General features: G+C 55.8%; 6 protein-coding genes across 6 annotated transcripts; 2 read left to right on the top strand and 4 right to left on the bottom strand.

Annotated features, from left to right (window-relative positions):
- Positions 1-124: 124 nt before the first annotated feature.
- HMPREF1541_01490 (uncharacterized protein) lies at positions 125-1,087 on the bottom strand (the record flags this gene model as incomplete). Its single annotated transcript, XM_008715850.1, has 1 exon — positions 125-1,087. The coding sequence occupies one exon, from the start codon at positions 1,085-1,087 to the stop codon at positions 125-127; it is 963 nt and encodes a 320-aa protein (XP_008714072.1).
- Positions 1,088-1,755: 668 nt separating this feature from the next.
- On the bottom strand, positions 1,756-2,532 carry HMPREF1541_01489 (uncharacterized protein; the record flags this gene model as incomplete). The annotated part of the gene is made up of 1 exon (XM_008715849.1): positions 1,756-2,532. The coding sequence occupies one exon, from the start codon at positions 2,530-2,532 to the stop codon at positions 1,756-1,758; it is 777 nt and encodes a 258-aa protein (XP_008714071.1).
- Positions 2,533-3,071: 539 nt separating this feature from the next.
- HMPREF1541_01488 (uncharacterized protein) lies at positions 3,072-4,478 on the bottom strand (the record flags this gene model as incomplete). The annotated part of the gene is made up of 1 exon (XM_008715848.1): positions 3,072-4,478. The coding sequence occupies one exon, from the start codon at positions 4,476-4,478 to the stop codon at positions 3,072-3,074; it is 1,407 nt and encodes a 468-aa protein (XP_008714070.1).
- A 1,098-nt stretch (positions 4,479-5,576) lies between these two features.
- Positions 5,577-6,689, top strand: HMPREF1541_01487 (uncharacterized protein; the record flags this gene model as incomplete). Its single annotated transcript, XM_008715847.1, has 1 exon — positions 5,577-6,689. One exon carries the CDS (start codon positions 5,577-5,579, stop codon positions 6,687-6,689), a length of 1,113 nt encoding a protein of 370 aa, XP_008714069.1.
- A 271-nt stretch (positions 6,690-6,960) lies between these two features.
- Positions 6,961-8,727, bottom strand: HMPREF1541_01486 (uncharacterized protein; the record flags this gene model as incomplete). The annotated part of the gene is made up of 3 exons (XM_008715846.1): positions 6,961-7,954; positions 8,002-8,387; positions 8,440-8,727. 3 exons carry the CDS (start codon positions 8,725-8,727, stop codon positions 6,961-6,963), a joined length of 1,668 nt encoding a protein of 555 aa, XP_008714068.1.
- Positions 8,728-9,725: 998 nt separating this feature from the next.
- On the top strand, positions 9,726-10,862 carry HMPREF1541_01485 (uncharacterized protein; the record flags this gene model as incomplete). Its single annotated transcript, XM_008715845.1, has 1 exon — positions 9,726-10,862. One exon carries the CDS (start codon positions 9,726-9,728, stop codon positions 10,860-10,862), a length of 1,137 nt encoding a protein of 378 aa, XP_008714067.1.
- Positions 10,863-13,370: the final 2,508 nt, after the last annotated feature.

Raw genomic sequence — 13,370 nt, 5'->3', positions numbered from 1 at the left:
CGGCGCAGCTTTGTCGTCACATCGTTATCACTGCCTGACCTGTACAGTCTATACACCGGTCAGTCTGTACATTCTACATCCTGCTGGCTGCTTCTGTACGTGAGTCCGTACCAAGCAGCTAGGGTCAAGACATTTCTACGTCCATCCCACCGCCATCGGCGCCAGGAACGACGCGTTCAGAACTCGTCGACGACTGAAGCTGGGTCTCCTGCTGCGACAGCACCTCCATGAAAACCTCGTCCCACTCCGAGCCATCGCCATCGCTTCCCGCGTCCATGGCTTCATGCGCTGCGCCTGACTCAGCATCCCCTCCATCCTCATGCTCCATCAACGCAACCAGCGCCTCAATCTCCCTCTCCTCGATCGGACTTTCTCGCCCACCACCACCACCACCACCCTCTGCTTCTTTATCTGCTTGCTCTTCCTCTTCCTCCTCATCGTCTACTACCACTCCGCCCTCTCCCTCCATCGCCGCCCGCCTCGCCATCTCCTCCTCCCACGCGCGCCGCTCGCCCAAATAGTCCGCCCTCAGCACCTTGTCGTCGCGCCCGAGGCCCTCGTCGCGTCGCGCCCGCAGACGATCGCGGAAGCGCTGCTTGTTCTGCGCTTTGGTCGTCGAGGCGTGCGAGGCGAGCAGGTTCGCGGGTGAGGCGGCGCGGGCGCGAGCGGCGAAGGCGAATGGCGTGCTGCTGAAGGAGGAGGCGCTTGTGGTGGCGGGTGGGGTGAAGGTGAAGGTGGAGGCCGTGGTGGATGGCGTGGTGAGGGATGAGGTCGTGGCGGGGGTGCATGCGCTTTTTCCATCGGCACTGCTTAGTGTTGTGGGAGGAGAGAAGATGGCGGTGTTCTCAGTCTCATTCTCGCTGTCTTCAAAGATTTTCCCGTGATTGCGTTTGCTGAGTGGCGAGGAGAGGGAGTGCGCACCGTCTGACGGAGGGTTCTGTTCGTACATTCGCGACCGCTTCACACCATTGGCATTGTATGACGTGCGAAGTGGTGACGGGATCGATGTCGGATATGAGAAGCCGAATGGGTTATTGAAGAACTGTGGCTGTGGAGGTGGCTGCGGCGGGGAGGAGAGGTAGAACATCGTTTTATACGGACGGCGTTGACTGCGACTGAGCATCAAGAGGTGTGATGCTAGAGAATTCTCCTGCGTGGTAGAGCTAGAAGGACATCGCTGTTTGTAGAGTAGCTGGAGGCCGTGGAGCGGACGCGAAGTCACAAGTCGCGATACCATGACGTGACGCGCTCTGAGCAGATGATAGCTCACGGTCCGTACCCGTCACCGTAGTTCTTGGATCTTACTCTTAAGCCGAATTGGGTTCGGGCCAACGGCGGCGCGGGAGGGCCACAGCGCCGGGTGGCAGATCAACGCGTGAGACAGAAGCTTGCGCGTACAACGATCTGCAGCCAAGCGAGATTGATCACGTTACGAGGGTGATTTCGATGTCCAGCAGCTGCTGCACCTTTGTACAGGGATAGACCACAAGACTGGATGCTCAGCTAGGATTTTCACTCGATTCATTCTATGCTATGCTATGGACTAGCCTCAACCTGAACCTTAAACGCCTGCAAGATCTCCTTTCCAATAGGACCAGGAGCCATTCCTGTTATTTTCGCACTGGCTTCCTCTCAGATCAACTCAGATCGGCTCAGTAATTACCATGTAGTTCCAGCTCTCTGCTTGTCTTCGCTAATAGGAGGATGTCGTATCATCGTAGTGCAACTCTGATGTTGCATGTCGCCGCACGTCACCTAGAAGTTGGATGCCTGGTTGACGGGGCCTGGCTGGTGATATTGATCCAGTGTCCGGTTGAAGGGCGATGCAGACGAGTTATCCGCGGTGGAGGAGGATAGTTTGTCCTGAGCCATGTTCGGGTCGTATGCATCGTCATCGTGCAAGTCCTTCTTCTTGCCCCAGATGCGCCAAGCAGTGTAGCCTAGACCAGCGAGGAGAAGAGCACCACCGACACCGCCGACGACTCCGCCAATGGTCTTTTTAGCAGAGTCGCTCAGGCCAGAGCTACCGCCGCCGTTGCCGCCACCGGATAAAGATGCCGGGTCGACGTCAGTTTCCGTGGGCACGACCGTCTGGGAAGTGCTAGTGCCAACCCGGGTCTGACCATCGGTCACCGTGGTGAAAGTTGTAAGAACGTTTGAAGTAACTTGAGTTGGAACACGCGTAGACGTGACCACAGCCGACGACGCGGATGGTCTAGAGGAGGTTTCTTCCGAAGTTGTCTCTTGCGTGGGTTGGGACTGGGTGGAAGTGCTGACCTCGACTGTTGTGGAAGGTGGCTCGGTGGTGACGCTTGTCTCCTCTGTCACATTGTCCGAGTCAGTGACGGTGGACGGTACGCTTGTTGGCGAAGTCGTGGTCTCCTCCTCGGTAGTTGTCTCGCTAGTTCCACCTGTTGATAGAGACACCTGTCGGCGGAAGAGTGCAATGGCCTCATCAAGAGGATCGGCAACGACTTGCAAGGAGAGGAGAGAGGATACGAGGGCGAAAGATACAACGTTGAAGTATCTCATGATGACGGCTATGTGTGGATTTACGAAGTGGTGTGTATTGGTAGAATGTTGGCAGCAGGCTCTCAACAAAGGGAGAGACTGCGCGAATTGGGAGATATCGTACTCGGCAGCGAGAGTCGGACAAAGTGGCGATGATAAAACAAACAAACGAAAGGAAACAATATCTTGCTTTGTGTGTGTATGAAGGTATGAAAGAGAAATGATACGGTGGTAGCGAGCGTGTGAGAGGTTTTCAGAAACGGGATGCGGGTGAGAAAGCAAGTCTTGAGAGAAGAGGCGAAACTGCGCCGTTGGTCTCACTGAGACAGGCCAGCCCCAAGCCCGAGTCCTGGTTGGCTCCCCTTGGCCTTGGCTCTTCTAAGGAGTGCGTGGCGCAGCCAGCCAGGTACCGTCCGTCCCTCTGTGCCGCGACCAACATCATCCTCATGACTTGCAGGATCAGCATCTCATCATCTTGCATTATTAGGCGTGATTTGGACTCGCTAAAGCAACAATGTGCCGTCAGCCAAGTTGTGGGACTGACTGTCTGCTATTCTACTCTACACTTTGGCCATCCACTTCCAGCGCCAGCCCAAGCATGCCCATCGGCTGGTGATAAACGTGCCAATACTCACGGCCAATACGGCACACATGAAACCAACCATCGGCTGAGGTCCTACCCGTTGCACCAACTCGCCTGAAATGGGAATACAGATGAGTGTCGACAAGCTCGCGATGAAATAGCACGTGCCATAGTATCGACCAAAGTTCTCTGCTCCACAGAGCTGGCCCAAGCATGCTGGTGTCATGGCCATCCAGGATCCTGTCCCAAAGCCGAAAAAGGCCACAAAAACATACAGGGCCGCCAGGCTGGTGTGTCCAAACGGAAGCCAGATGACCAGCATGAAAAACAGCGTTCCAACCATCATGACCCCAAAAACGTTGAAGCGGCCCACCACGTCGCTGACAAAGCCCGGAATGATGCGGCCCAGGCACGAGACTCCATTCATCACCGCAATCAGGTAAAAACCCGTGTCTCGTGGATAGTCCGTCCCCATGCTGGCATAGGTAGGAAGTATCCCAAGTGCTCCAAATAATACCACCTCTATCCCGAAGACACTCACGGTCAGAAAACTGAATGCCGGGTCTCCGAACAGTCGAAACGACAAGATCCGCTGCTTCTTTGCATCTGGTGACGGAGGCAGCCGTGCCTTCAGGAGCAGATTGCCCACAATCAGGCAGGCTGAGAAGATGAAGCCCAATATCCTCACCGACCAGGCGTAGCCGTACCGGGGTAGTGTTGCGCGTAGGACCAGAGGAATCACAACGCCGCCGAAGCTCGATCCGACCATGGCCAACCCGGCTGCCAATCCTCTTCTGATCTTAAACCAGTGACTGACCGTAGCCAGGCTCGTCGTTGTCAGGGCCGCGCCAGCTGGACCTCCCAGAAATCCCAGACACAGCATGAATTGGTAGTATTCACTGCACTGTGCCAAAAGGAAGGTCATGACAATGTACATAGCGCTGCCCCCGAGCAACAACCACTTTGGTCCATACATGTCGAATAGTGGCCCGGCGCATATGCCCAAGCTCAGGGCCAAGTACACAAAGACAGATGGAATCCAGCCGATGTCCCTCGATGAGTACATGTGCAATTGATTGAAATGCCAGTAGTCCTGGAGGGTACCGATGCTAACCATAAACCCGAACGACGGGAACAGCGTGACAAACGCTCCGAATAGCACAACACAAGCCGACAATGCCCCCCGATCACCCGGAAATTCGTCAGCGTCCGCATGGCTCACTTGATTTTCGGTCTCAAATGCTTCTCGATCCCTACCATGCTGTTTTGGGCTGGAGCCGACCGTTGCTACAGCATCTTTGCGGTCGGGGTTGGGGTCATGCCGAACGTTGGCTGAGATGTGCGAATCGACAAGATGTACCGAGGGATTGGTTTGGGGATCCATGACTACAGGAACATCACCAGTGCAGGAAAGATCAATACTTGAGCTTGTCTACGTCTATAAAGTTGCTATACAGTGAGAAATCTGCACGCCCTTCTTGCTCTGTCATCAGGGCTTGGGCATGAAAAGCGGAGAGTTGTGTGGAGAATGGGCGCTCTTGTCCGAGTTTACAACGGGACACGCTAACTCCAACTTGAGGTAAACGATCCCTAGGCGCCTCAGCTTAAGTAAGAGACAAACGCCCATGACTGACTGGTTTTGGGCGCCTCCGACCCGGGCTAGATCTGGCCGAATATCTGAACTCATGCCTACCCTTTTAGGTGGTCGAACTTACCCTCCTCAGCAACTTTGTGAGTACAGATCTTGACCCCGAGGATTGGTGTACCCATACCATGTCGGCGAATATCAGTCAGTCTGCCACTTGCCATGAGCACTGGTCAGTCGGATGCAAGGTCACGCTCTTCCTGTCGTGACAGGCGAGGGTGCTGGACGTGCCGGAAGCGTAAGAAGAAGTGCCATTCCACCTCCGACAACACCGTGTGTGATGCTTGTCAGAGATTGGGCCTGAGATGCGATCGAGGCACCCGACTTGTCTGGGAGGATGACCAACGCAGAGATGGCATCAATAAGCGCGGGCCTGCGCGCAAGCAAAGTGGAAGTGCACCACCTATGGCACCTGGTAATCGTATTCCAGCCGTGGATACTGTTGCCCTCGTCCCAGCTGCCCTCGCTCAACACCCGTCTGTCTACAATGGCTTCTCAAATGGTGGACTATCCTACCCATCGCAGAGATACGGCCGGTCGTTAGCTCAAGCGTTCGCCGGGTCCATCGAGCGTTGCTTACGGTACCCCAAGCCGGCGTGGACGGCTTCACAAACAGAGGAGCCGGCGTGGCCTGTCATGGAGGACGACGCCGAAGATGCCATGGACACGATGTCGACTCAAGTAGGGACATTCGGCCGCAGCCCAACGGGGTTCCCCCGCGTGCTGGAAGGGACGGAGCTGACCCTGCTCGGCAACTACATACAGCGTTTTTCGAGGAGCTATCCAACTTGTTCCGACCCCGACAACCCCTTTCTTTCCGTGTTATTGCCCCTCGCGATGGCGGACAGCTTGGTCATGGACGCTCTTCTAGTCCTAAGCAGCGCTCAAACAACACAAACCCGAGACCCGTTGGAAGAGCGTGAAGTATTGCGGCTCCGGCAGCGCGCTTTGGTCGGGGTCCGGACCCTCCTCTCTGAAAACGCTGCAGCTCCTGGCTCAAAAGCCTCGCACTCGACGGGCGCGATTACCATTCACGCGATCCATCACCTGGCTCCGAGAACGGTTCTCACACTGCTCACTACCGCCGTCATGTTTCTCCTCTTCGACAAGATCTCCGGCGAAACCACCTGGAAACCGCACATCGACTTCCTCGGCCAACTGTGCGAGCACTTCTTCCATCAATTCGATCCAACAGCTGCAGATGGGCAAGCATTCCAATTCCTGTACTACATTTTTCTCTACAACGACCTCGTCCGCGCCACCTCCTTGCGCACGCCGACCGTCTCCACGATCCACGATGCATCACCATCCGCGCCACTCCGTCGCACCTCACGCTTTTACTTCCGCAACCTCATCGCCCGGATCAGCAGCGGCGACCTCAGCGTCAGCGAAACCGACATCGAAGCCTGGGACGGCAACATGCACTGGCTGCCAAGCTACTCGCTCACAGCCACCACGCCTGCCGACGATATCGTTGAGCCAACCGAGCGAGCCTCTTTCACCCAGCTCTACAAGATGGCCGCGCGAATCCACCTCTATGAGCGTCGCTCCATCACCCTCGCCAGCCAGGGCGCAGCTAATGCCATCGAACCAAACATCTCCGTCTTCCTCTCCAACCACAGCGCAGATCCACCCAAAATAGCTCCCCTGGCTGCCCAAGCAATCTCCCTCCTGCACGCAATACCCGCCGGCTCCCCCTTCGACAACGCCCTCCTGTGGCCCATCGGCATCGCGGCGCGACACCTCGACGCCTCGCAGCCCCTCGAGCGTGGCGCGGTGCTGCATCGCCTGCAGGATCTGGAGAGGCGGTTTGGCATGCGACACTTCCTGCGTGTGCGTGAGGTGTTGGCTGAGGAGTGGTTCGTGAGGGATGCGGGGGTTGGGGTTGGCCGGAGGGTATGGAGGGGGATGGGGATGGTCTTGGGGAGCAGGATGATTTTGCTGGGGTGATGGAGAGAGACACTTAGTGCGGAAGATGGCTGGAGGCTGATGAGCGAGCCTTTCATGTTCTACAGTGGTAAGGGCGACGACAAGGATGGGAACAAAGGATAGGAGAGCATGCTCGGGACTGAGGTGAAAACGCCAGTAGTGGGTTTGCTGGGGCAGAACAGCCATGAGTACATAAATCAACGTGTGTGATGCATTGGTGCTTCAAGATATGGACGCAGCTTTTGAGGGCCATAAAGCCGCTCAAAGAAGTCCCTGATCCTTTGTCTTTTCTCTAGGAAGCTGATCGCCCTCTCGTTTCATACGGCAACAGCAGGAACACAATGCCGGCGACCACAAACAGCGCAGCCGAGATCCATACGGGCATGCTTGTCTCGACGCCCACATATGCCGCAATGATGGGCGCCATCAGCCCGCTCAAACGGTTGAACAGCATGACCAGCCCATTGCCGGTGCCGCGGATTGGTGCGGGGAACAGTTCCGGGCTGTATGAGTAGAGCAGCCCGTACACCAGATTCTGCCAGAAGGCGATCGCGCACGTGAAGCCCAGCACGGCCGGGGGCGACGTCGCGCGCGTGAACAGGAACAGGAACAGGCCGGTGCAGATGCAGGCGAGGGAGCCGGTGCCCTTGCGCCCGATCCGCTTGAGGTTGACGGTGTAGCCGCCGAGCAAGGAGGCCGGAATGCCGCACGCGGCTTGGATGGCATAGTTGCGGTACACGGTGTTGAGGCCGGAAGTGCCAGAAGCCACTCCACGATTCTCGAGGTAGATGGGGATGAAGCTGTTGTAGAGGGGGTAGGCCATGCCGATCGACATCCAGAGAAAGAGCATCATGCTCGTCGAGAGAGCCATGCGTGGCGTGGAGAACAGAGCAAGAATCTTCTCGGGCGCGAATTTGGACAGAGTCCGCTTGACGACCGAGTCGGCCGAGGCGTTGATCGCGGTAGTGTTGTTGGTGTTGTCGGTGTCGTGGGTGGCAGCCGCGGCAAGTTGTGCATCGACGGCCTCAAAATGCGAGAGGGTCAACCATGTGGTCTTGCCGTCACGAGCGGCGATCTCGGATACCACGCGTACGGCGGCTTCGTCTTGACCCTTGCCCAAAAGGTACTTGGGCGTCTCGGGGATGCGGAAAAAGAGACGAAGCAGAAAGAGTGTTGTGGTAAGGGCGCCAAACGTCCAGTAGACGTATCGCCAGCCGAGGTTGGTATGAAAGGTGCATTGACTGGACGGGGTGCCGGCCGGGCAGCAGTAATTGGCGATCAACGGCCTTTTGGGGGTCAGAGATGACTTAACCCTAGGTTGGGAGGGACATACCATGCTATCAGAGCTGCGACTGCTTGACCGAGTGACCAAAAGGCAGATTGCACCGTGAGCAGATTCTGGTGCGACGCCGGGATGAACTCGAGGAAGATGGCGCTGTCCACGGGCTGGTTGCCGCCACTGCCAACACCGATGAAAGCACAAAGTGTAGCAATGGCGACAAAGTTGGGCGAGCCGGCGCCTACAAGGGCAGCCATCGAGGACAGAATGAGAGTGATGTTGAACGCCAGTCTTCTTCCGATAAAGTCGGCAGTCATTGGCCAGACAGTTGAGCCCACCACCAAGCCGGCATACTTGGCCACAGTCAGGAAGGCGATGCGCTGCACGGCAAACTCTCTCTGCACGGGCGGAGAGATGATGGTGATTGCTTGCATCCATAGCTAGGTCTTGTTAGTCTCAGGCAATAGCGACTTTGCGTTGTAGTCGACTCACGTTGTCAACGAACCAACCGAAGCCAGTGGTGGCAAAGATCTTCCACTGGAACGGACCCATGCCAATGTCGAGCAAGGCCTCGTTCATTACAGTGATCTTGGCTTCATAGGCAGCATCAGCGCCTGGCATGACCTGGGTCGTGTCGAAGCCATGGTAGTTGGTGTGACCCCCAATCTCGATCTTTTCGTTAGTCTGGACGATGGAGAGGTCGGTGGGTTCCTTGTCGACCGACGTCTTGGTGTCATGGTCGCCAGTGACCGTGAAGTCTTGCTTTAGATCTGCCTGCATGTCTTTTGGTAAGGAATCTGCAATACCTTGGCCTGGAGACGAATGCTGGCAAGAGGAAAGATCATGGACGGGGTGGGCGTGGCCTCTATATTTTCTTCAGAACCCAACGTACCTGCTGCTTATCGCATGGCGCATGCTGTATCTCTCTAGCCCGCATGGCATCCTCGGCAAGATAGGTACGAAATGCTGGGCGAGGCGAATACCCTCTGTTCACATTGTCTGCCCCAGAATCCCGGCGCGAGCTCGGCTGGAGCTGTGGGGAAGCGATGTCCTGAAGCGGCACGCGGAAAGCATATGAAAAGGAGCCTATCTCTAGCCCCAGGCAAATGCAGAGGGAGTTTAACTCCGTGGCGACTGTTCACATGAGGGTATAGTGGCAACGGAATACAATGTCGTGCCTACGTCGTGGCAATATCAAAGTCTTGGAACGCTGCACGGCGGCTCGAATTATCGCATCGGGTTTAGCCTGCCAATGGAGATCAGCGTGTCTCCGCCCGTGGTTGTCCCAAGGTCTCGTTCCATATGATAGCCCGTCCAAGATTGCTTATCGTAACGTCGGCGGCTCGAATACTCTGCTTCGGGTATAGGGGTTGAACGTGATCATGGAGATTCATATCCACATAGGTGGCCATGCCTTGAGGTTGTCCCTTATGGGTGGGCACTGTGTAATAGACATTGCACTAAAAGACCTTCATTCCAATGCCGAAGCAGACGTCTTCCTGTGCCAGTTGCGCGGAGGAGGAACCTTGTTGCTTGGAGCATGACACAGGGAACATGCAAGCATCCCCAATCATGGTTGCTATTGCTTGCTGCTCGCTCGAAAGCGGTTCGAATTACCTTGTTCGGCACATCGTAGACGGGAAGAATTGGATTGGTCGAACATCTCAGGGTATAAAGGACTAGCACTTCACCACACGCCAGTGGAGGGAGCAACCCATCGCATACTTTCCGGATCGATTCAAGCAGACCCTGTGGCAGTCAGCGGCACCAAACACAACATGAGTCCCCCAGTTGCCGTTGAGCCGTATCCTTCGGGTACAACGTATTCCAGCAAGGAGGTCACCGACACGCCTGTTCGAGCAACATCCGTCCCGGTGAACTTCGACGCCAGCAAGCATCTCGCCTATAATGCGCCAACCAATAACCTGCAGATGAGCGACATCGGGCTAGAGCCCAGCGCCATCTCTAGCACTGCTGCCACACAACCCTTCCAGCTGCTTTCCCGCGAGGCGGTACTCGCGATGCGCCGCGAGATCTTCTCTCCGGAAGTGCTCGACAATTGCATGCATCACACCCGCCCGGGCAGTGTGCAGATCCGCGGCCTCGCACCTCGCTATGCGCCCTTCATCCATGCCTTCTGGAACTCGGCTGAAGTCCTGCGCATCATGTCTGAAAATGCTGGCGTGGATCTGGTACCCGCCATGGACTATGAGATTAGCCACGTCAATGTTCAGCTGGGCCCGGACGGCGTGGATGGGGTTCGTAAAACGCCCGCCGAGCCACCAGCGGCGACTGGCGACGCCATTACCGCTTTCGAAGCCAACAAGGGTCAGAAGCAAGCGGTCACTGACCAGGTCAAGCCGGTGATTGAATGGCACAAAGACTCGCATCCGTTTGTGTGTGTAGTCATGCTTTCAGATGCGCAGCACATGGTTGGCGGAGAAACAGAATTGATGGGCGGAGATGGGATGACCTTGAAGGTGAAAGCCCCCCAGATGGGGTGCGCGGCCATTCTACAAGGGCGGTATATCACACATACCGCGGCTCCCGCCGCCAACATGCCGGAGAGAATCACGGTCGTGACAAGCTTCCGACCAAAGGACCCTCGCATGCTCGACGAGACGACAAATGCAAATGTCAGGAACAAGAGTCACCTCACGGAGCTGTACTATCAATGGACTACCTACCGGCTGGAAGTCCTAGCTCAGAGAGCATTGTTGGCCAAGAAAGAATTGGAGGAGAGGTACGCACGCAACGTGCAGGAAAGTGATCCCGAAGGCAAGGCCGGCTTGTGCAGAAAGGAAACGGTGAATGTTGACGAGGTCAACAAATGGGGAGAAGAGCAGATCGAGTTTATCCGGCAGACACTGTGGGAGATGCGGCCGTTGGAGGAGAGAAACGGGCGCATCTGGTAGATGATTCTTCCCAGTTAATCAATGAACTTCTTGGTGCATCTTCTCGCTCGTGTGATTCGCTAATAGAAGATTTTGTGGTGCGGTCAATCTCGCAGACGCACAAGCGGGTGGTTTCCGACCTAGTCGATACTGCGAGGGAGCAGATGTGCTCGGGGTCCCCAGGCCCGCTCAATCTGCACATGTATGGCTCGGGTGCTAGCATCGTCGTGCTGCATGCAATGCAAGGCGAACCATGTTGGCTGGCTAGTCGCCTGGCGCGCATGTTCTCCTTGCGTGGCGTCCGTCGACACCCGTCGAGACTCCCCATACACGGGTGGCTGGGCTATAAATATGATATCAGATTTCGAACTCGAGAAGGGTTAGAGGCGGGTTGGAAACCGTCATGGAACGGACCTCCAAGGTACGGATTGGTTTGGGAAGATTCCTGCTTGTAGCGAGATCAATCCTGGGGCCATTCTGCAAGCAACTGGCCGTGTACGCAATGCAACCCCGTAACCAGAGCTCGCTGTTTCGCTGGCTTGCGTTGCGCCAGTCGGTTTCGATCAATCCCGGCTTGTGTCTGGCTTGTTGACTTTGAGAGACTTCGACATAGCAGGAACTGAGTCGCCGCTGCGAAGGACAGGACTCGACCGATATAACAGCAATCTTGCGTCGTGCTTCACACGTGCCTGAGAATTGTTCGATCAAGTCATTCCAGGGGGGATGAGACGCGACGATGAGCCAGCCATTACTAAGAGACTGGTGAGCACAAGCGAGTTCTTTGGCCGCCAAGGTGTTCAGTTATGTAGTCTATACAAGCAAGAGTGATCGTCGCCACACCTCCGAAGACTTCAAAAGCTGCGACCGCAGTGACAGCTGACATCTGACAGCTGCTTGGCCTTCGACTGTGCGACAGTATAGTTGACACCAATAGTATGCCTCCCGTGTGTACTTGTGGAACCGTTCTGCCGTTGGGCTGCTCAGGATTCTGGCGAAGAAATTACGCCTACGCGCAAAATCGTTGGCCGTGGAGGGAGATTTTGGCGGCTACCGGTGCCCCTGAGATGACTATGCAGGCAGGCTTGACAAGGCCATGCACCTAGCCACGCCCACTGTGACCTTCGGGTATGAGGCATCAACCTTCAGGACATGCAGGTCTACATGTGGAGGCTGATCCTTGAGTATAGATGCATCACGGATCCGGCGAGGAAAGCAAGACCGCCGACTAAGACATATAGCTTCAAGAACTTGAAGATGGTTGAAACTGGTTCATGAAAGGCATTCGTCGAGATAAAACTCCCCATTCGCATCAAGTTACCATTCCCCCTTCCTCGCATCGCCTCATCAATTTTCGTTTCTTCGCAGTCGTGACCACAGCCTGCCCTGCGGCCCTTCAAATATCACCAGTCCAACGCACGAGGTGTCGATAAGCGTTCTTTTCCGTACACCACGCCCGCCTTGATCTCTGGCGTCAGGGTCATGCACACGCAATGCTTGCACGCCAAGGCTCTCGCCCCCTGGTCCTTGTAGTTGAGAGGGTGGTAGCTCGGTTTCAAGACATCGTCACTGATGGCTGCTCAGCCGTCCAGACTTGCAAGACTCTCCACATTTATTATTTTCTGGAGGTGGGTCCATAGTCTCGCGTGAGTCTCTGCGGAGCGCACTCGACGAGAGGACACGGAGTATTCCGTCGTCCATTCATCATTGATCATACAGTCCTTGTAAGATGCAAACGTTTTCACGGGAGATTGCAGGCACACCTAACCTCTCCTGTGCAGTTGCCTCGTCCTAGATTGCTGCACGAAAGCGGACACGGGCAGAAAAAAAGTTGCAGTACGTTTGTTGGACTGCGCGGCTTGCAGGTCTTTTGTGCGCCCTCTGCTGATTGACTCGACCGACCTGCATTGCTATGCAATCGGTGGATTGAGTGTGAGGTAAAAGAAAGCTTAGATCGATGGTGAAATCATCCTGGACTGGTGGGCCAGGTTTGGTGGACGGTGCAGTACAAAATCGAGATCCGGCAATGTCAGCTAGTCAGGCTCGACGAATGATGCGCAGGGCCAGGACAAGGGAAAGGCATTGACTGCGGATGTCGAGTCCGGCTGTGGCTGAAACTATCCCCTTGTGAGCGTGTCATGCACGAACTGCTGAGCAGAGCAGGTGGTCAGGGCAAGGATGGGCCACAGGTCTAGCTGAGTGTCTGGGGGCAAATTGTTCAAGTTGGGCATTTCCGAGGTTGGGGGATTCGTTGGAGAACGCTGCTTTGAGTGTGTGCATCCTTGTGAGTTTGTGGTGGGCGGGAAGCCCCCTGCCACCATGGCTGTAAGTGGTGTCATGGTTCATGCGTCGACAAACTTTGAGTGCTTTCTTCAACGAAACGAGTTCCGGTAGACACTCGGATCTGGCGACGCACCTAACTGCTATGCTCTGGAACAGGAAAACACGACAAATACGGAGCCAGGCTTGCCAGAGTCGCCTCTCAGTGGTGGTTTCCAGGTTGTCGTTGGTGCTGTGGAGTTTGCGACTCGC

The sequence above is a fragment of the Cyphellophora europaea genome, assembly GCF_000365145.1.
Source record: "Cyphellophora europaea CBS 101466 unplaced genomic scaffold supercont1.2, whole genome shotgun sequence".
NCBI classification, from domain to species: Eukaryota; Fungi; Ascomycota; class Eurotiomycetes; order Chaetothyriales; family Cyphellophoraceae; genus Cyphellophora; species Cyphellophora europaea.
Note: the sequence above shows the minus strand (reverse complement) of the source record. Positions and strands in the feature narration are given on the sequence as shown.